Below are 21,452 nucleotides of genomic sequence, written 5' to 3'. Positions count from 1 at the left end.
ATGTGCTATGAAGTTCTGCTCTCTCTGGGGTTTGTTCCCAGAGTATCATCAGCTCCTAAGTGTGCCAGCTCCTCTCAGGTGTGGTGGAGTGAGCTATTGATCTTTGCTGCCATTTTATTCCCTCTTTTATGCCTTTATATATGAAATACTTCCTTTGAAATGCAAACAGTTTGCAAACCCCTTCTTTCCTAGCAGAGAGGTAAAAATACTTTCTCTGCTTCTCCTCAGTGGCTGACCAGATAGGCACAGTGGCACAGCAGCTTTGGAAAGGGGTTTGGAATATGTCCTGTCTCTCCTCTGGTATTGTGGCTTAGTTTCCAGAGCCCCAGGGATATAGCATGTCATATTTACTGCTCCTTTTAGCCACCAGAAAACCTGCAGTTTAAGAAATCAAAGTGCTTGCTTAAGATGTGAAAAAAGCATTTCCAGAACAAAAGGTGATGCCAGTTCCTTGCCTCCCACCAGTGCTATGAGGAAGGAGCCAAGCTGCAGATTGTACTGAAAGTGAGAAGGGTAAACTCCCCCTTTCTCCTTTCCCATGCCAGCCCCAACCCAGCCCCCAATAAGGCTTCATCTCTCCGGGAATGGAGTCCCTCTGAGCATGATGCTGAGCCAGAGGAGTGACAGGTGCCTCCTGATATGCCTAAATGAGAAGAACCAATCGGAGGAGCCTGCCCAGCTTTTGTTGTCATCTGGCTTTGCTCACGAAAGATGAGTTTGATTGACAGATGCATCAAGGTTCACAGTTTATTGGTTTTTGCAAAAGAGCCAGATCTGCCAATTTAGACAGGGGAGTGACACAAAACTTTCCATCTAAATGGACTAATTTTACCACAGGGAATTCCCAGGCAGAGCGCTCCAAGGCAGGCGCAGTCCTGTTTTATATTTTAACAAGGACTGAATGACAAATATAAACGACAGTTCTAGGCTGACGGAACATCAGCATTTGACACTTCACAGGGGAGCGGTGAAATAAACAATAGGCAGAGAAATTGAATTAGAATCAGATGAGAGTCAGCTAGAGAGGGCGAGGAGGGCCTGATTCTCTACCAAATCATTTTTTAAATAGCAAACTGAATACTAAGTAGCTATAACATGCTCACATCCTGGTTGATTAGGAAATTTAACCTACTAGCATATTATACTTGCTTGATGTTAATGGGTTGCTGGACAAAGGTGGATGATGGTGTGTACAAGGAGTTTCTGTTCATGATGGTGCAAACCCCTTCTGCTAATCTTACCCTGTTACTAATAGACTACCAAGTTAGAGAGCAAGAAGTATTACAGGTTGATTTAATTTTTCTCCTGTTCCTTCTGGCACATTGCCTGCAGAATTCTGTCCAATCTCCCTGTATTCTGGCACTAAGTTTTGGGTACCCTCCTTTGTTGCTTTGGCTCAATTATTGTACTACTCTTTTTTTTTCTCTGGGACTTTTCAAGTTCAAACAGGCAATTCACAACATTTTAAGGAGAATGATTCTGTGCAGAGTCTGTCTGGAACTTTCTGACTGTGAACTGTATTGGCCTGAGAAAAAAGGTTGACTTTACTTAGCTGGTAGCATTAGCAAGCTGTTATCCTATTTCTGCTCAGTTTGGATGGGAGATAGGATATATAAACTCCTGATAGGTCAGACAGCTAACTGTTAGCTAGATGTTACTGGTTAAAATTTGGGTTCCTGGATTTTATGTCATGTTCCGTGATATGAAGCATATCTAGATAAATGATTTTCAATCTTATTCAATTAGCAAAGAGTAAGAACAAAAAGCAAGCAGTAGAAGAATAACTGCTTGTACAGTCCATCTCTGTCCACAAGCTTACCTTTCCCAGTTACATTAAAGGCATTTTCCTTAAAAATAAACTAATGATTTTAAAAGTGTACACTAAAAACTACTGGTCTGGATGTTAGAGAAAGCAGCATGAAAATAGGGGGCTTTGGGTTGATTTGCTTGAAAATGATGATTTGACTTTCATATATGAGTCTATGAAGTATATATGTGGAAGCTGCCTGATTATTTAGGCAGTGTAACTAACCCTTGCTGGTGTATTAAAGACATTCTAAATGCAGCTCTGTGGTTAAGACAGGATTCTCATGGATGCTAACATAGAAAAAAAAAAAAGCTTCTTTCTTCTGTGAAGAGAGGTTCTCTACCTGTGTGAAGTTTCACCCTGTTCAGTCCATTTGAGTTTTCTGTGTAGATTTTGTTTGTCTTCCTTTTGTGGATGTTCAACAGGATGTGTTTGAAATTAGTCTCAGGTTAGAAGTCATTACAGAATCGTAGAATGTTTTGGGTAGGAAGGAACCTTAAATTTTGTCTCACTCCAACTCACCTGCAGTGGGCAAGGATGCCACCCTCTAGATCAGGTTTCCTCAAGCCCCATCCAGCCTGGCCTTGAACACTTCTTGGGGTGGGACAGCTTCTCTGGGCAACCTGTTCTAATGTATCACCACCCTCACAGTCAAAATTACTCCCTAAAAATCTAATCTAATCTAAATCTATCTTCTTTGAGTTTAAAATAAAACCAAACAAACCCTTCAAAACAGTCCCCTACAGCTTTTCTCCCAATGGTCAGATGCCACAGAAGGTTGCAGTTTCAGAGGGTCAGCATTTGCTTACAAATGGCAGAAAAAAGTTAGGGTGCTGTAGTAAAGATGTTGCCTCCTTCCTGAAACTTTCTGTTCCTTACTAAAGGAGACTGTGAAGAACAATGAAAACAGTAAGGACAGAGAAGTTGCTTTGAATGTGTGAGGGAAAGGGAATAGTGTGGAGAAGTCACTAGTACCTGAGCATGGAGTGTAGGGTGCTGGATGCTCTCCCCAGTGTGTGTAAGAAACACGTGGGAGGTTATACCTGGGAGGGTAGGAGGAGAGAAGGAGGAACAGAGTTTACAGAGAGTCCATGTATTCCTCATTGTGAGCAACATCAGGGGTCAGCATGCCTGGGGAAGAGCTGGCAAGGCACAGAAAGAGATCTTGAAAGAAGGGCCTGGCAAGAAGCAGCCAAGGTTCACAAGAGGGGTTCTCCTGGTACATGGATAAGAACCAGTGGAAAACAGTCCTTTCCAAGCTGCTACTACAGAATGAATTTCCAGGTAGAATTTTGAACCTGAAATTATCAAATAGGCTTTGGATGGCATCTTCCACCAAAATGTCACACAGGAGAAAACACCCAAGCCTTTGATAAGCTTTGGTATCAGACCAGCCCTGTCAGCCTTGCCAGGAGTTGCTGGGCCATTTCCAGGTCTTGTGACATTTGAGCTGCTTCCAAAAGCACTGAGCCACAAGGTCCCTGTGATGCAATGAGATGCTTCCTTTTAACTAGAAGTAAATTTCTGGCTCTTACAGAGGAAGAGGCACCATTAATAATGTAGCTGTAGATGTCTTGAGAACACTGAAACTAGAAGTCAGATAAAAGTTCTTTTGTATTTATGTTATATTCATGTATATAAATATACATATATACAAAATGTTGTTATATACAAATTACATTATTTCTAATGTATCTTGTGATTTTTGCCTGTACTTGGATCATGATTTTTAAGTATGAAGTGCTGACAATACAAACATTCTTTACTTCGCTGCAGACGGGGCCTGAATCGTGTAAGTTAACTGTCCTGAGGATTTTTCCATTTTTTTTCTAAAGAAGAGAAAAATTTATATACAGACTGTTTACAAGGCATATCTTCATTAACTGCTACTTTTTTAGCGAGTGGATCCTTCCCTTAATATTTTCAAGCATTTTTCTTTGGACACAGACATCATTGTATAGGTTTGCTAGACTATAGTTTTCAGGATGGTCTTTTTCCTTGTTCCTTTCCATTGATGTCATTTTTACTGTTCTTCCATTTTTGCCCCTCCTCAGGTTCTTACGGTTTTTCAGTACTGATTTTGTGTCCAGTATATTCATCTGCTACCTAAATGAATACCTTCAGATGTGTATTATCTTTTCTTGCCTACACTCATTATTAAAGAGTGTATTTAAAGAAGGTTGTCATCATCTCAGAATGTTCAATCTTTTCTTTATTTTTCTTGTCAGAGTAATCATAAAGAGGATTTCTTTACTTAGTGTTGTATAAACCTTCACAATATCATTTTCCTCATTAGGAGACAGACTGTGGTGCTCTTTTTAGTTTTATCACATAACATTTTCACACTGAGAAAACTCCCATTGACTATGCAGAATTATTAAAGGAAAATAATACTAGTCTGAATGGTGGAAATAGCTCTTTCATGCAAGTATTTATTTTTGCAAGATATATAAGTTCTTGAAAGTTGCAAAAGTTTTGCTGTAGTTCTACTGCCAGTTATGGAGACTTACACAGGAATGTCAGGGCAAAGATCTCTAGGCTGTATTTTGTGATACAAATGAGATAATCATGCTAGTTTCTAAATCATTCTTATAAGATTATTTTACCAGGATGAATTTTGAAAATCCATTTTGTGTTTGTCTGACACATCTATCTGGTGATTCTTAGCCTGTCTTTCACTTCTGACAGTGAATGTACATTAATAATTTCCTTTTATTCCAGTCAATTTAACATCTAGGATTCATCTATCAATTTTCTTTTTGATTCTTATCACTGAAACTTTGGTAGAGAAAGAGAATTCTGATGTGTAAAAAGTGTCCGAATTGGGGAATCCAGTTTTATTCCAATTTTGAGTCCAAGCCTATCCCTACATCACATCCCAGGCCTGTCTCTCACAGGCAGCAAACCCTGGCAACTTGAGGCCTCCAACTTCAGGAGAGTTGCCAGGCAGTTTTGCTGCAGTATTGTGAAAACTGAATTGCTTTTACAGTCTGTCTGGATTTCAATGAATTGACTTTCACTTACAGAAAATGTCCTGTTGGGGGATTTTCAGCCTATGCTATTAATACTGCAAGGGAAAAATAGAAAATAAACAAAAGGCAATTTAACTCTCTGATGAGCAAAAATATTTGATTTCATGACAGCACTTAGGGCAGACTTGCCTTAAGATACACATGCACTGGCAGAAAATGGGGCCCACTGGCTTTTATGAGGAGTTATGAAAATATTTTATAATGACTAAAATTGTAGGAGCAAAACGGGTTTGGCCTAGGCTGACTTCTTGCTACATTTTTAGTCCACCTCTATGACCTTAAACTGTACAGGACTTCCTGGAGAACTAATGCTTAACTGAGGAGGAATTGACTGAATACCTCAGTATTTGGTATGTTTATAGCATACCAGAATATAATGCCCAGCTTTGGTTAGGTGGATGACGAATAGCTTGGAGAATGGGTAATTTATGACTTTACATTGGGTTTTGTTCCCCAGTTCATCTAGACAGAGTCTCCCAGTTGGGCTATGAGGAATGGGATTAAAGGGGGAGGAGGCTCTGCGTTTCACTCCACATCTTTCTGATGTTGTGGCTACCCAATAGCATTTTGATTTTTCGAACTACCTGGAGGTACCTGATGTGTTATGGATCATTGGGAATCAATTGAGTGAGATCAATAGAAGAGGGAGTCCTGCTGGCAATGCACAGGAGCATGTGGTGGCTGTGGGGGGCTCAGAGGCTGGATTGTGCTGTAGGGTGTTGCAAGCATGTGCAGTGCCGTCCATCACGCAGCGTGGTGGATGTTAACAATCATAATGTTGTTTACACGGTGCCCAAAGGGTGCCACGTGCAACAAATGTAACTTCCCAGAGACCTCAAGGCGAATCTATTGGAGAGTGAAGTGTTGTGGGAGTGGAGGAAGAGAGAGAAAGAAGGAGAGGGGAAGAGAAACAAGCCAGAAGCCACAAAAATGACATAGAAAAAAAAATTTGCTTTTATTTCTCATGTGCACAAAAAGAGAAAAGAAAAGAGTCAAACAGAACTGAAGTGATGAGGAAAAGCCAAGAGGGGCTGCAGAAGCCTAGAATGGATGTGACCCTGCACCTGGCACTGGCCCCCTCCCTCCCTGGTCTCACATCTGGCTTAGCCTGGAGATCATCAGCAGAGCTGCTCTACAGTTACATTTGTTATCAGTTGTTGGTTTGGTCCCTCCTTCCTGGTTTGCCAGTTTGCCACCATCCTGGGCTCAGCCAAGGAGCACTCTGTGGTATTTGTGGGTCCCTCAGAAGCCCTCACTCTCTCAGTGCCAAAGGGGGCAGCTCAGCTATGATTCTTATTTCTTTTTCCAGAGGGGTGCTTTTCCTTGGGGACAAAAGGGTAGAGTTTTTCCAACAGTTCAGCAAAACAAAAATTCCTTTAGGAAAATGTTAATAAGTATATATAAAATTATATTCAAGAGAAGAAAGAGGTGCAGGGCTTTTTGCTTTCCTTTTCTTGTTTAACATCCTCGCATTTATGTTGTGATTAATTCCAAAGTCTTACTCTGAGTTTGATTCATCGCTACTGATGGGTCAGACAGCATGCAAACTTCTCCCTGTTTCCACAGCAGGGCTCATTGCCACCAACCCTCCCCAACAGATTTACAGGCCATAAGTGTCAGCTTTACTGCATCCACCTCATGCAATCCTCCCCACATCCCTTTGGGCCAAAGGGATGAGAGCTTCAGAGGGCAGGACTCAAAGGTACTGCCCAGTTTGGAATGCCATGGTCCCTGTTGTTTCCAGCCAAGCACAGCATTTGAGATTTTGTAAGATTCTTTCCCCACGATCGAGTAGAGACTGAGGAGACCCAGTCTCACAACATTTCTGCTTGGTCCATTAGCTAAACCAAACATAGCAACAGAACTAAGAATGACTTGAGAAAAAAGAAGTGAAGGGAGAGCTAAGGAAGAAGAATAAAGAAACAAAGAATGATTTGTGTGAAAAAGAAAAACAGAAATGTCATGGAAACATTAATTATTATTCACAATAATGCTTAAAATTTTGATAGAATTTTCTATCCAGAATCTCAAAGCACTGAGCCAGTGCTAATTAATTCAGCTGTGCAATCCCCCTGTGAACTAGAAACTGTTGTTATTCCCATTTGACAGTGTTGGAATTGAGGTGTTTGGGGAAGTTGGAGTTGACAAAGGTTTTCTAGACCCACAAGGAGAACTAGGATGTTTGAGATCCCAGAAACCTGTTCTCATATCAGTAATGCTCTTCTCTCCCTGGATAGAAAAGCGCAGAAATAATAAAAGAGAGGGATAGAAATTGATTGGAAAGAGAGTATGAGAAAGAAATGTGAGAAAGGTAAGAGACAGCAGAATGGAGGAGAGGTTTGTGTTATAGGCTTCACTGGATTTTGCATAATGATTTCTTCCTCCAATCCTTGTTCTTTTTCCTGTAACATTTTTAAAAGGAAAATAATTAAAACCCCCCACCTATAGCAAAGCAGCTGTTGGCCTGTTGAGGAAAGGGTCCTTACAAGGTTTGGCTGTTCCCTCAAGTTCTGGATTTGTGCTGTGCTTTATTGAACACATTGTTTTGTTTTCAGTGAGCACAACGAGACTTGCACAGTACACACAGCGTGTTCCTTATCTACAGGATGAGACGAGGCTGTTTTAATAACTACCATGATGAAGATGGAGATGAACTTATATACAAGAGGAATTGCCTTCACATTACACACATTATCTTCCTACAAAGCAGCAATTGTTTTTTGCAAATAACATAATATTAAATAATTGGTAGAATTTTTGCGTTTCCTGCATAGTCCAGTCTAATGGAATCTAGATGAATATTGATGGTTTTCTTCTGCATAATATCACCACATAAATCCCCATGTCAGCTACTAGACTTGGGCTATAATACTGCTTTACAATGCATCCACCGACTGTAAATCAAAACAACCAACACAAGAAACTCTTTGGCAAATGTAATTCAGTACATTCGCATGAGGGTCTACAGATGGTGGTGGAAGAGGATTAGACTGCCCAGTCCTTTGCATAATTCTGCTTTTCTTTGTATTTTCCTGGTCAAACTACATGCTGTACTTATGAACTTTCCAGACCAATTCAATGCCTGGTGGAAATCCTCTTTTACCAGTGGAGTTAAACCAGCAATAGATTTGGCCTTCCAAGAGTCAAATCAAGCCAGCCATGAGTGAGACAACTAAATTCTGCTTTCAGACTCTATCTCATGTCCACAAGTTTAGTGAAACACCATTAGAAAAATAAGCATTTCTGAGCTTCTGGCTTCTCTCAACCTGGGCCCTGGGCTGCAGGTGGCCAAGTGTGAGTTGTGACACTCCTTTTCTCTAGCTTCCTCAGGAGCTTCTCTTTCCTGATCCTGGGGTTTCTTGCCTGTGCACTACCTCCTGAGTGAATCTGTATGGTGCACAAGTAGAGCAGAGGTTGTACTGAGAGACTAAAAGAGAGACCATTCTAACAGGGTTCAGCATCTATCTGTTGTCTGTGAAGGAAAACAGAAGGAGTGGTGAAAGCATTTGTTTAGAAATTGAACAGAATTTTCTTCTCTCACAGAGTAAGATCAGACAACAGGCCAAATTCTGGTTGTGGTGATAGTGTAATCACTCCGCTATATGAAGCAGGTTACTCAGAGGTAAGATGTGCAGAATGACACTTTTAATAGATCAGAAGTAACCTCTTGGATTTTATTCTGTACAGGAACAGATTTTAGCTCTATATCTTCTATGTAAATGTCCCCCCAAACACCCTTATTCATTTGGGCACCCCATTAAAGAAGACACAGACCTATAATCAGCTAAAGCCATGCAGCGGCTGAAAAAGTTAAGTGAAAGGGGCCTTTGGGATCAACACAGCTGTTTACTGAAGGTGGATTTCATACATACAAGTAAAACTTGGAGACAGAATACCAAGTCCACTACCACATCTCCTCAGAGGCTTGGAACTTTGGATTTTATACATGATGTTGGCTGTAGAGATTGCTCCACTGTTCACTTTTATGCCCTTTGGAGGTTTTATTCTCAATCCTGTCTTTGTCCATGGACAATAGCCCATGAGTTTTATCTGAAACATCTCTAAAACAACAAGGATCTACTTTGGCAGACTTGGTGCCCTGGGGACAGGCTATAGCTGCCTTCATGTTTTCTTTGAGTAATTTTGAGGAAGTGTCAGTGCAAGAAACAGTTTATGAGTTTGCTGACAATACAGGATAATAAGCATTTCTATTGACATTCAGCCTTTGCAGAACAGGGTTTGTCCGTCAGTTGTGAACCAAAATGAGCAGAGAATCCCTTGAGAATCATCAGGTGAGCATTTGGGATAAGGGGTAGATATTAGGGTGCACAATACAGGATTGAAGATGAAAAGATGGGACTGTATATTGGGTCTGGCTGGGAGGATGCAAGCATATGGATTTGAGTGGAGGCCTATAAATTAGTAGATGTATGAGCAGATGGGTGGGGAATCAAAGGGGGGGCCCATATAGCAGGGCTGTAATGGTTAGAAAATTAGGTGTTGAGCACAGATAATGACATGGTTGTCACCAGCAGTGGAGATCTGGAGAATGGGTGTTGGGCATATCTAAAATTGCAAAAGTTGGGATGCAGGTGAATTGAAGTCATCACAGGTACAGAGTTTAAGGTAAAAGGACTGAAGGCTAAGGACTAGGGAACCAAGCAATTATCCCAGCCAATCCTGAATTTGTCCATCTCAGTCTCAGCTGTCCAGAGGGCAATCAAATGGGCCCACATGAAGCCCCACACTTTCCACCACTCAGCGCAGTGAGAGCGCAGCTGGGCTTGTTTTCTTTGTTTGCCAACCAGTGACATGGAAAACGTTTGTTGCCTCAGAGTGCTTTTTTTTTTTGTCGACTGATGCATTTGGTAACTTTGTCAGATGTGACTTGTCCATACTGCTCCCCAGAGAGAGGATTTGGGAAAGGGGGGGGAGGAGGAGGCGACTGGGTGGAGCTGGCATCCAATCCTCTCCAATACCATCATCCCATTGTAGTGCAAAACAGAAAGGAAACAAAACCCTAGAGTGAAAGAGGAGCATCAAACGTCAGAGGAACTCTGTCTGCCATTCAGGTGGTGGGGAGGGATGGGACTTGGAATTTTATTTTTGTAGGGTTTTTTAATTATTATTTTGGTTTTTTTGTTGGTTTTGTTTGCTTGGGTTTTTTAGAAAATTGGGGATTTTTTTGTTCCTTTTTACAGACCTTCATGACAAAGCATAAAAACACAGTTATATTTATATATCTATTTATATATTTCTTCATTTCGTCGGTTTGTTTGTAAATGTTGCTCCATCCTCCTGTCTGAGCTGATTGTGTGTCACAGAAATTGTGGGTGTATGTGTGAGGTTCTTCCCAACTCAGGCCTGCAAAGTCACCACCCGTGAGGTGCAGCCAACTCTGGGGGAATCCATGCTGGAAAGTGGGGATGAGGTGCACAGAGAACCCCTCGTGGGGTGCAGATCTTTACTTGGTCCTTTCTTCATTTGCCAGATGGGCCAGGTGCTGCCATCTTTGCTCTAGCCAGACTGTTCCCTCTGTCCAGGGAAAGAGGGTGAGCATCACAGGTTACATAAAGAGTCCACCACAGAAGAGTATATCTTTGGGGAACAGTGTTTCACAAGCGGCATTCTCCCGTGCTTCCCTGGCCCTTACCGCTCCCAGAAAGGGGTCCTGTAAGGCAATGGTTGCCAGCTGCATTGCTTCCCAGTGCCCCTGGAGTCCTGGAAGCTGAGGGGACTTGGCATGGCTGAGCTTTACCCAGGGTGTTGGAGGGCTCCTGCAGGGGAAGCCGCTTGGCTGCAGGCTGTTTCCGCGGGGGCGGAGGGCAGGGGGAATGAGGGGGTCTCAGTCTCGTGTGGTGAGCGCTCGGTCTGGCGCCTTCGTGGCGAAGAGGAAGGAACTGGACTGTGGGGAGGAACGGAGAAGGTCTCTTCACCCTTCCCAGGGATGGAGGGAGGTGATCAGACAGGTACAATGTGGAGGCCTAAGCTGTCGCCCTGCAGTTTCATGTGGTTTCCATGGTAACTAGTGGCGGTCATAGGCAGCGGCAGCAGTGGGAGGTGCGGAGCCCCGGGATGTGGCACTATAATAATAAGGGGAACCTGAAAGTTAACACAGGAGAAGAATGGACTGGTTGAAAGGACAAACAGTAAACAAAAAAAAAACCAAAACGAAACAAAAAACAGAAACAATCAAACTAAGAAAAGAAATTAAGGACAACTGAAAACAAAAAGAAAGGTAGAAAGAAAGAAAAGCAAAAGAACCAAAAGAAGAACTTGAAGACTGAGCTCCTAATGGGATTAGCGAAAGGCAGTAAGTGGAAGCCAACTGAGGGCCATACTTCAGTCGATAGATGCTATGGTGGCCTCTGGATAGGACACCCCTCTACAGGAAGGAGATCTTTTTGCATCCTCTGACAATCAATGAATAAGCCCACGAGCATTTGTGCAGGTTTTGGCTGGGGTAGAGTTAGTTTTCTCCACAGTGGCTGGTAAAGGGCTGTGCTTTGGATTTGTGCTGAGCACAGGGTTGATAGTACAGAGATGTTTTTGCTATTGCTGAGCAGGGCTCACATAGAGCCAAGGCTTTTTTGCTTCTCCTGCTGCCACACCAGTGAGATGTCTGGGGATGCATGGGAAGGAAAGAGAGACAGCTGGGACAGATGACCTGAACTGGCCAAAGGGATATTCCAGACCAGAAAATATCCTGGTCACTATCTGAAAACAGGGAAGGAAGGAGGAAGGAGACATGTTTGGAGTGACACTGTCTGTCTTACCAAGTAACCATTGTGCATAATGGGGCTCTGCTCTCCTGGAGATGCCTGCCCATGGGAAGGAGTGAATTCATTCCTTGTTTTGCTTTGCGTGTGTGTGGCTTTTGCTTTTAAACTGTCTCAGCCCAGGAATATTCTAGTTTTTATCCTTCCAATTCTCTCCCTGGTGGGAGAGTGAATGGGTGGCTGCATGGGGCTTGGCTAATGCCTGGGGCTAAACCACAACAAACACTGCAGCACGATATGGCACACCTCATCCATAGCCACAAAGAAAGTGTCAGGGCCAGATGTTCTGAGTGCACCTGACAAAGTGACTTTAAAACCAGTAGGGGAGAAAAGAAACAAAATTACAGTGTTTTATTAATTGGGATTGGGGTCACAATTGGCATGGAAGCTCTTTAGATGGTTATCGAATGTGTGTTACATAGTGATTGATTATTAAGATCACATTTACTGCAGTATAACGGCACTGGAATAAAAATGTGCATCTATTATCCAGTTGTTAAACCTCAGTAAATACATAGGTAATAATCACAACTGATTTATTTTACATATAGTAAATATCTTCCTATTCCCCTGCAAAGAAATGTTGTATTAGAAGCTAATGTCTTATAGGAATTTTTTTCCCTTCTGAAAAAACCCTTGACTATTTCTGAGCATATCAGTGACTGGAGATGGATATATATCCCTGCATGGGAACTCTACTGACTATTATAAATCTTGTGATGCAGCCTGTCTCCTGCTCTAGACATTAGTCCAACTTTGTCCAGTAGGAAGAAATTCTATGGGATTTAAAGATTTCATAGGAATTGACTCTGGATTTAGCCTGGGAGAGGAGTGAAACCTTATCTGAATTTTTAACCAGGCCTTGAAAGTATGCTGGTTGTGGCTTAAGAGTAGCAGAACCTAAATTTACCTTTTGATATAATTTGTTGATGTAAGTGTGAATGCAGCCCATGGAGAAGCCAGAGCCAGAACTCGAGTTCTGAACTGTCTCATGAAAGAGGTATCCACTTCAGAACTGGTACAAAATATGCATGAGGTATATACCCATGTCAAACTGGACTGGAGAGTGAGGAAAAAGGCCTCTCACCTGCCCAAATACTTGAAACCCCTCTTCAGAAACAAACAAACAAACAAAGAACCCAAAGAGAACAAAGAAAAGAAAACAAAGAGACAAACAGAAGGAGCGCGAGGCTGGGGGCGTGCTGTGGGAAAGAGGTACTCACTTAGTAATGCAGGGTTGCTGAACCGCCAGGCCTCGTTGTAGGTCGTGTACTGAGGGTGGCTGTAGGGATTCCCTGAGAACTCGCTCCCTGGAAGAAACCAAGGAAGGTGTGAAATGCAGTAAGCAATAAAGATTAATGTCTGCTGTTCCATCAGACCAGTGTTCATGCTGAATCCATTTGCCAGCAGGAAAACTGGAGCATGTAGCTTCCTTGTCTAACTGGAACTCTTCCATTCAAGGCACTGCTCTGCCTGTTCAGTGCAAAGTTGCTTACCCATACCATTAAGCATCACAAAATTGACATCTTCACAATCAAGAAATCAGTTCAAATTCAATAATACAAATAAATTATTTAAGTGGGGTGGCTTTTTTCCTTTTTTTTTCACTGCCTTCTGTCTTCCAATTCTCAAGCTGCAGTAGGACTGCATATGCAAGTTTTTATGCACTTAATTATCAGCTTTCTTATCAATAACATTGAAGGTTCTCCAGTAGCATCGAGACAGCAGGCATGGAAGGTTAATGGGACAAGCTCACAAGAAACTCTTTGGAGCTAGCAGTGCTGTTGATAGCAATATGTATTGCTAATTTTTTTTTATTAGGGTACTGAGGGTGATGGCATAATTGTGAAGAAGAGTATCATTCATTTTTGGAAATGTTCTGAGTTGGCTGTGCTTAGATACAAAACAAAATGGAAAACACATGAATCACTTTCTTTCTTACTCTGGGTGATGGTATTAGTCAGAAAAGTGATTCATACATGATTAACCTCTCTTTTATGCTTAGTTAGTGAATTATAGAGAAAGCTTCTTGCATTCTAGCTCTGGAAAATGTTTTTCTAATGATTGGCACTTTAGGTACTGTGCTGAATCTGAAAGACAAGTTGTGCTACAGCTCCCCTTTTCACATTAGGAAAATGGGCCCAAACCAAAATATTTCCAAATTTTGTGACCTAGTAACGCTCTGAACCCAGATCTGAATGATGCAGAGTCTTCTAAAACATTCAGTTTTATTGTGCAGAAGGAGTTGAGTCTCCCTGTTTCTTAGAAGGCTGTGCAGGGTATTTGGTAACTGAAGGGGTCTGGTGCTGCATTCAAAATAAACAAATCTCCAAACTTAAACATGTATGCTTCCATTATGGAAAATTATGACATGATCTGATCATAAGCTCAATTTAATGTAGTATCAACAATCTGTGGACAATTAAGGCCATGTGAAAGGCCTTATGTGCTTAGAATATTGTAGGTATTAGCTTCTGGTCTGCCTGAAGGCAGAGGTGGAATTGTTCAAACAGAAGTGTTTGAGAAGCACCTGGCAGTTCCTGCTAGATAGCATGGAAGAGGAAAAGAAGGTAATGCAAGATGGGATGGATGCCTGTGATACAATTACCAAAGAATGTCAATTAATTATGGTATAATCTCTGCAAATCTCCTCTCACTGGAGTATTAAAGCCAAAACCACAGATTCTCAGATGGTGGAAATGAAGTCTGTTCAAGTTAGGGGATTTGCACTGCTTTAAACTTGAAGAGAATCTTTCCAGCAAGGTTTTTAGAGGTACTCAGGGTGATAACCAAAGTACTCAGTGCAAAATTGAGTATGAATCAAACAAAATAATAATCCAAAGATATTTTAGTCACAGGAGCATTTAGTTTCAGTATAAAACCTCATTTTGTGCGAGAGATCTTGCTAACTACTGTTTTAGTGATGATAACTCAGCATAATTCCATAGCTAGAAGCATCCTGCATGGAAAATTGGCAACTAGCTAGGAAGGAATAGGTGAAACCTGTGAAGATGACCGTGCAATGCACAGTCCAGATTTTTCTCTACTGAATTGACATATCTCTGGAGTATACTGGAATTGGTTTGCTTCCCAAAGAAGGAGAAAAAAACTATCCTTATGAGAATTTCTGCTTTTGAAGTGTTTCATATGACGTAACTGTATGGAGAGACATTGTTCTGATATTTCAAGACTTTTCTCTCACTCCCTGCTGAGTTGACACACTAAACTGTTTATAGTGTTGCTAAAGCATGGGTTAAGCACAGGAGAAAGAGCCACAGCTATGGAGCATGGGGAGGAGGGAGGGCAGCCACTGGAAACAGTGTTTATTGACGAGGAGTGAAAGCATGCATGCAGCAGGATAATGAGCTTTTGAGCTCAACTGTGACCAAGAGGAACTGAGCTATCGCCTTCCCCGATCACTAATGAAACAAGTGTAATTTCCTCATCAACATTGGATTCTGTTTAACGACTCCCTGCCGCTGCCGTCCCCAGCCCTCTGCAGGCTCTGCACTGCTCTGTGTAAACTTCAGTTCCTGCAGTGGATGCTGACTGCACTAAAACAGTTTGAAGAAACTTGATGTCCTTTCTGGGAAAGAGGAAGAATTGAGACAGGAATCAAAGGTATTCTGTTACCTTTGATGTGTAGGTTAAGTGTAGCCCAATACCTGATTCATCTGTCTGAGAGTGACTAACCCCTGCTTTTCCAAGTGTGTGCTCAGGACCACTGGCCTTCGTCCATGTTTACAGCCTGGGACCTGAAGTTACAGGAAGGGCAAATGCAGGGATATATATCTTGTCATCTGCATAATCCTCAGAGACATTTGCGTTTGTTGGCCATGCTGCATGAATGCAGTGCAACAGGAGACAAGGTTTTCTCTAGACTATGTGAGTAGAAGTCTAGTGAAAGGTTGTCATGGGTAGAAAATAGCAGCTTTGATTAGCACTGGTTAAGCAATCTTCTCAGAAACAGTTTTCCATTGGAAAATGCTGTCTCATTGAAATGGAAATGTCTTGCTAAAGCTTGTCAGCTTCAATAGAGTTTTGGAAAGAAAAGTTCTGAAGTTATTGCAAATTGAAACAAAGTGTTATGTTTCAACTTTCTTGTTTTGTTTCATTTTGCCTTTCTTATTTAATTTAATTTCCTTTCAGTTATTTCATTATTTTAATATGCCTTGACATCTAGAACATGTTGATGTTATTGAAATGTTTCATCCTGATGTTTGCAAACTGAACTGTTGCAGGGTTCTGACTCCTATACCAATACAAGATGAAAGCAAATATCAAGGAATCAGAATTTTGAATGGGTTAGAAATCTGATTTCTGAACAGTTGTGTGTTTAGCTCTGCACCTTTGTTAAAAGAGGACAGAGCCTCTTTCCTATGTTTTCTCACATCTGAACAATAGGTTTGTTTGCATGTTAGTGGCTTTCTTAAAGATACTTCCTGAGTAGTCATCTTGCTGGCTTCTTGTTTCCAGTGTAGTTAAAGCACTGGCTTCTGAACTTTCTTGGCCTGAGGGCACATAACAAACCATTGGCATCATTGTATTGGATTGTTCAAACTGGGCTCCTGACAGAGGTTGCAAGTCAGCACAGAGGATTGATCTCAGGAAGCCTGTATTCTGTGCAATCTGTGCTCAGGGAATCTTTACTAACACTATTTCTTGGCATCTGTATTTAAATCTTAATGGTTTAGTCTTCTAATACAGAAATGATGAGGCATGAAGTGAGCCTAGCAGGTGGCAGGCTCAGAAAAAATAAGGGATATAGTTTTCACAAAATATGTAGTTTAGCTATAGAACTTTTTGCAAAAGGTTTCTGTGCATGTTAAAGGCTTATATGGGCTCAGGATACATTTTTTACATTTGTAGATGGAAAACCTATCAAGGGTTTCATATTAAATAGAAAGAAGTCTGGCTTAAAAAATTTCTTAGCTGCAACATGGAGGCTTGGAGATCTTTCAAGAAAGTACCAATACATACTTGCTCTACTCTTACACCCTTCCCCATATTTCCCCTGTTGGCCCCTGACACAAAGTAGTGGCTGCAGAGGTCTGCAGAGTGACCCATTAAAGGAAAATCTTCTGTTTCTTCCCAGGAAACCTCTTTATCTCCATCTTGTTGGCTTCAGTCGCACTAGAAAACAGGAAGAAAAGGGCTTCCTGGCTGGGTCTGACCAGTGGGGTATGACTGAAACAGCCAGAACCTGATGCTCTGTTGAAATATGCAGTAACTACTGCAGGATGCCCAAGCAGGCCCTGGAAAAACTCCCTCTGATTAAATGTTGACATCAGATTTAATGTGAAGATATCCATTTGACCAGAATATTTTTTTTTTAACTTTGAAGCATAACTTAACTTTTTTTTTTGTGTATTATTCTATTCATTTTGTTTTGGGGAATATTTCTGGGTTGCCTATTTTTTTGAGGACACTACTATCTTATATGCAGCCTCCACATCAAGGAGCTGAAATACCTTATTCTTGGATAAGTGACCCCTGATATTAGTGGTCTTAAAAATTATGTCCCAGTTTAGGAGTCAGTATCATCCTTGTAATGACGACACTAAACTTACATAGTAATCACTGAACAGTTTCTACTCAAAGAGCCAGCTATTTTGATATTATTAATAATTTCCATATGCTGTGACCTCCTATAAGTTTTGATCAGAAATGATCTAAATATTGTCAACTGAATTTACCTATTGTTACTGGGGGGAGTTTTGTGTGGGGTGTTAATTGATCATATGTTGTCTTAGTGCATGGCTGATTCTGGATAATGAATCCTTCCTGAATAATTTAGTGTAGGACATCCCTAAAATTTGCCACCAGAATAGGTTGCCCAGAGTAGTTGTGGATACCCAGTCCCTGAAAGTGTTTAAGGTCAGGCTGGATGGGGCTTTGCACATCCCCTAAAGATGTCCACTGATGACAGGGTGGTTGGAACTAGGTGACCTTTAAGGTCCCTTTCAACTCAGGCAGTTCTATGATTTGTCACTTTAAGATGTTAAGACTTTGACCTCAAAACATTTCCTAAGAGTTATATTTTCACTGTCCTCACTGATGTTAATGTTCATTTAGCTATCTATTCTGAGGTCTGGGTCAGAGTTAAGTTAGGCTTTCCACTTGTAAGGCCTGGCAAATCATATGATAGGTTAAGAGCTTTCTGTCCTCAACTTGTTGCTGCTTTAGTTCTGGACTCATCCCTTCAGAAGCAGAGGCTGCAGAATGGCTGTGTACCTGCCCCTTAATCATCACAACTCACAGCCATGGGCCGTGAAAAGCAGAAATCAGTGGCCGATGAGTTCTGAGTTCGGAACTACCATGTCTGAGAAAAATCCTGCCTCTTCATTTATCTACTGGGGACAACTGTCATCAGAGGAGAGTGGGCAATAGAGCCTGAGGTAATAAACTCCTCAATTGTCCCAGAGTAAATGGTTCTCTCTTCTTCTGAAAGAGTGGGAGAATCCAAATGCTGAGATAAGGTATTTCTCCAAAGCATTGGGTATCAAAGAAAGTTTGTCTTTGGATGTAGGATTAGGTTGGTAATTTCCTGGACTGGAGGCACTATTTTACAAACAGGAGGTGGTTAAGTAGTTGGTTGCTAAGAGTGAATAGTTAGTTTCTCATGAAATGCTGTTAATAATTTCTGAGTTCTTAGTAAGTTTAGGCTATATAGACAGTAGGTCTTCAAATACTGCAGGTATTAAATTGCCATTGATAATTTTCATCTTGATGGCCATGGATTTAGACAAAAGGTGAGTTGTCACCCTTAGTTAGTGGATAGGTGAGTATCTTGAGCCATGAGCAGTACATAATAATCTGCATGGGTCATTGGAAAATAATTACATTAGTTAATGAATACTAGGGTTAATTAATTACCAATTAATTGCCACAGGTTATAGCTAGCTAGCTGCCCATAGCAGCAGAGAATCAGTTACTAGGGGGGAAAAGATACATTACAAAAAGGGTTGTTAGCTACATTGGTTATAGGCTCTTGATGGTTTCTTTTTGAAAAGAATAGCTCTTCATGTCAGCAAAGCAACAGCCAAGCCAGCTGTGAAAGCTCTCACAATGCTGGTAAGCATTCAGACATGTGTGCACCATTACTGAGGGCTGGCAGCTGACTTACCAGGAACCATTCCTGCAAGAGTTGATGTTGGGTAGCTGCCTTGTCCAGTTGGGGGAACATGGGGTGGGTAGCCAGGCAAGGTGGTGCTTGCCATATCACGACCTGGAAAGGGAGAGAATCAGGACAGGTGATCAATACAGATAAGATCTTTCAATATTGATTTGGTATCATCTCTTGTCCCACTGTCACATGACTTGATAGGCAACTGCTGCACAGCCTTCTCTTACATGAGTTCTGTCTGCTCATTGAAAATTTTTGGTGAAGATTGGGGTACTTTTGATCTCACACTGTAAGGATGGATGTAAAAACTTAGCTTTGATGAGGCTCAAAAGAATGTGGTTTGATTTTGGATCTATTTTAACTAAATCAAAATGGCCTTGATCTGCACAGAGAGTGGCAGCATATTCATTGCCAGAGTAGCTGAGGTCCTGTCTATATGCAGTGGATGCGGTTCCAAAACTGTGGTGATGTTGCTTTAGGGCATGATCAATGTGCAAGGCACTGGGAAGTGATCCAAGAGTTTTCTGTGCTTCTCTTCCCACCTTTGTAATTCACCTGCATATGGTTTTAGGCAAGTCACTTTACCTCTCTGTGTTCTTTTTGTGCTGCAAACTCTTTGGTGCAAGAGCACACTTTTAGTACATTTGCACAGTGTTTAACAGTAGACCAATAATGGTTGGACTCCTTCCAGGTGTTGGTGTACTATATGTAATAATAGGATCGTGCAAATTAGTTTGTGTCTCACTTCATTTTTATCGCAGGTACAAGTGTTTTTGTTTATAATACTTTAAGTTGTGATAACTTTTCATCACCAAAGAAGCAGAGAGGGGTGTGGATTTGGTGTATGATTGTAGATTATTTTTCCTCTCTTAGAAAGTGCAGCTGGGGGTTTCTTGGTTGATGCCAGAGGCATTTCCTCATTTGGACTGGTTAGCCTGAAAATGGGCCAGCCAGAAGGGCATTTGCTGTTAGTGCTTATTGCATTTAAATGAACTAAAATAATCTCAGAAGCTGCTGGGAGTTTCAAGCCAAAGCAAAACAAAACAAACAAAGAAAAATAAAACAAAACAAAAAGCTAAATAAATTAAGATAATCTTTCCCCCACAGCTGCTGAGAGATTTACAGCTCAACCTCCAACACTGCCTACTGAGATGTCAGCCTGTTCCAGGCATCAAAAGCCTTTCACATTCCCTAGGTGAACTATAGCTCACCAAGAAGTTTGTGCTATTTGTTATTCTTTTGTTAAATTTTGTCTCTCCTGGCAAGAGTCTGATTCACCTTTAGGAGTGACAGGCTAAGTAAAGCCCATTAACACCACTGCAGTCACAGGAACCATGCTGGGATATGCCAATGAAAGAAGAAGTGTTTGGTTAGCTCTACTACCGGCAGAATGATAACTGATAAAAGCAGGCCCTGGAACAAGCATGAACCTTGGCTGGGGAATCAAAAATAATTAACAGTTACAAGGCAAAGCAAAAACTAATAAGCATGGAACATTAACCTGAAGGGAGGAAGTTTCTCTGGGATGAGGTAGGCTAAACCAGTGCCATTGCTTTCACAGTTTTGAGTAAGGATTACTGAGGTGATTTACTCAAGAAAACAGAAATGCAAGTTCATTCTTTCTTCCAGAAGAGGTTCCCTATCAATGGCTGAAGGACATAGTTTATGTCCTCTTAGACAACCGCTAAGCCATTTTCCAGCCACTCCCCAATACTGATAAAAATAAATACATAATGTATCAGGGATTAATATTCTACACTCTTTTACTCTTTTATCGCCATCATTCCTTTAGTGACTTGTTGCTGTATGTTAAACTGTATGAATAACACCTAGTAGATATTTTTCTCACTTTGGTTTAAGGCAAGAAACTTTTATGCTTAAAAATCTTGTGCTTTTAGTTTCATTTATTGACTAACCTGAGAAATAACAAGTGATGAGTGAGAAAACAGTGTCACTGAAAAGTTAGAGATAACATTATATAGCTGCAGGCAAAATTAATTCATTTTGACTTTCATTCAGGTGGGATCACATATACACTTATTCTGCTACTTGATGTGTGCACATATGCCCTGTGTTTTTATTCAGACATGAGCACACAGAGGTTGATGTTCAAAACTGAGCATGGAAAATTTGTTGGGAAGTGATCATTTGTCAGAATCCCAGTCTTGAAAAAGAAGATAACAAACAAGTACTTTATCAGTAACATCAGTAAGACTCCCACAGAGAAACTCTTCAAATGCTGTTACATACAAACAGGCCCCTTCCATAACCTCCTCTCATTACAAATAGGTAGACAGGATTATTAAATTTTTGTACTGCAGGGCTATGGCAAAGCTAGCTCATAACATGCTTCCAACTGCAGCCATTCTTCTTCCTGCAAGAACTTTCTGAGTGAGGAACAGCACTTGAATCACTGTGACATTGCGCTTTAGAACATTTTTGTTCCAAGTCTAATTCCCTCTAAGAGTCTTAAGGCATGTGCCTCTCAAGAAACACAGAGCCTTCTAGGCTAGAAGATGGTCATATATAACAGTATCCCCAGATAGATCTCTGCTTTGGAGCCATTTCTTGCCTTAGGAAGTGCCCAGAACTCAGAGGCTCTTACTGGCTGCAGTAAGGGAGGACCAAGATGGTCTTATGAACACAAGCCTTCTTACTTGTTGTTTTCCTACATGGAGGTTTAGAAATGGAAATCTCACATGACAAGA

At 41.2% G+C, this 21,452-nt stretch overlaps 1 protein-coding gene across 8 annotated transcripts in view; it reads right to left on the bottom strand.

The window, feature by feature from the left end:
- Positions 1–8,462: 8,462 nt before the first annotated feature.
- The window catches only part of PAX2 (paired box 2), a 98,932-nt gene continuing 85,942 nt past the window's right edge, over positions 8,463–21,452 (bottom strand). For 4 of the 8 annotated variants that reach the window (XM_063163653.1, XM_063163651.1, XM_063163655.1 and 1 more), the window contains 3 exons: positions 18,745–18,846; positions 12,842–12,928; positions 8,463–10,922 (listed from right to left, as the gene is read on the bottom strand). In XM_063163653.1, coding sequence (XP_063019723.1) covers positions 10,801–10,922; positions 12,842–12,928; positions 18,745–18,846 — 311 coding nt within the window. In that variant the 3' untranslated portion in view covers positions 8,463–10,800. Of the gene's footprint in view, positions 10,942–12,841; positions 12,929–18,744; positions 18,847–21,452 lie in introns of all 8 variants that reach the window. The other 4 variants (XM_063163654.1, XM_063163656.1, XM_063163658.1 and 1 more) reach the window with 1 other exon arrangement.

This window comes from Melospiza melodia, chromosome 9 (genome assembly GCF_035770615.1).
Source record: "Melospiza melodia melodia isolate bMelMel2 chromosome 9, bMelMel2.pri, whole genome shotgun sequence".
Lineage (NCBI taxonomy): Eukaryota > Metazoa > Chordata > Aves > Passeriformes > Passerellidae > Melospiza > Melospiza melodia.
This window is presented reverse-complemented; position numbering and strand designations above follow the sequence as displayed.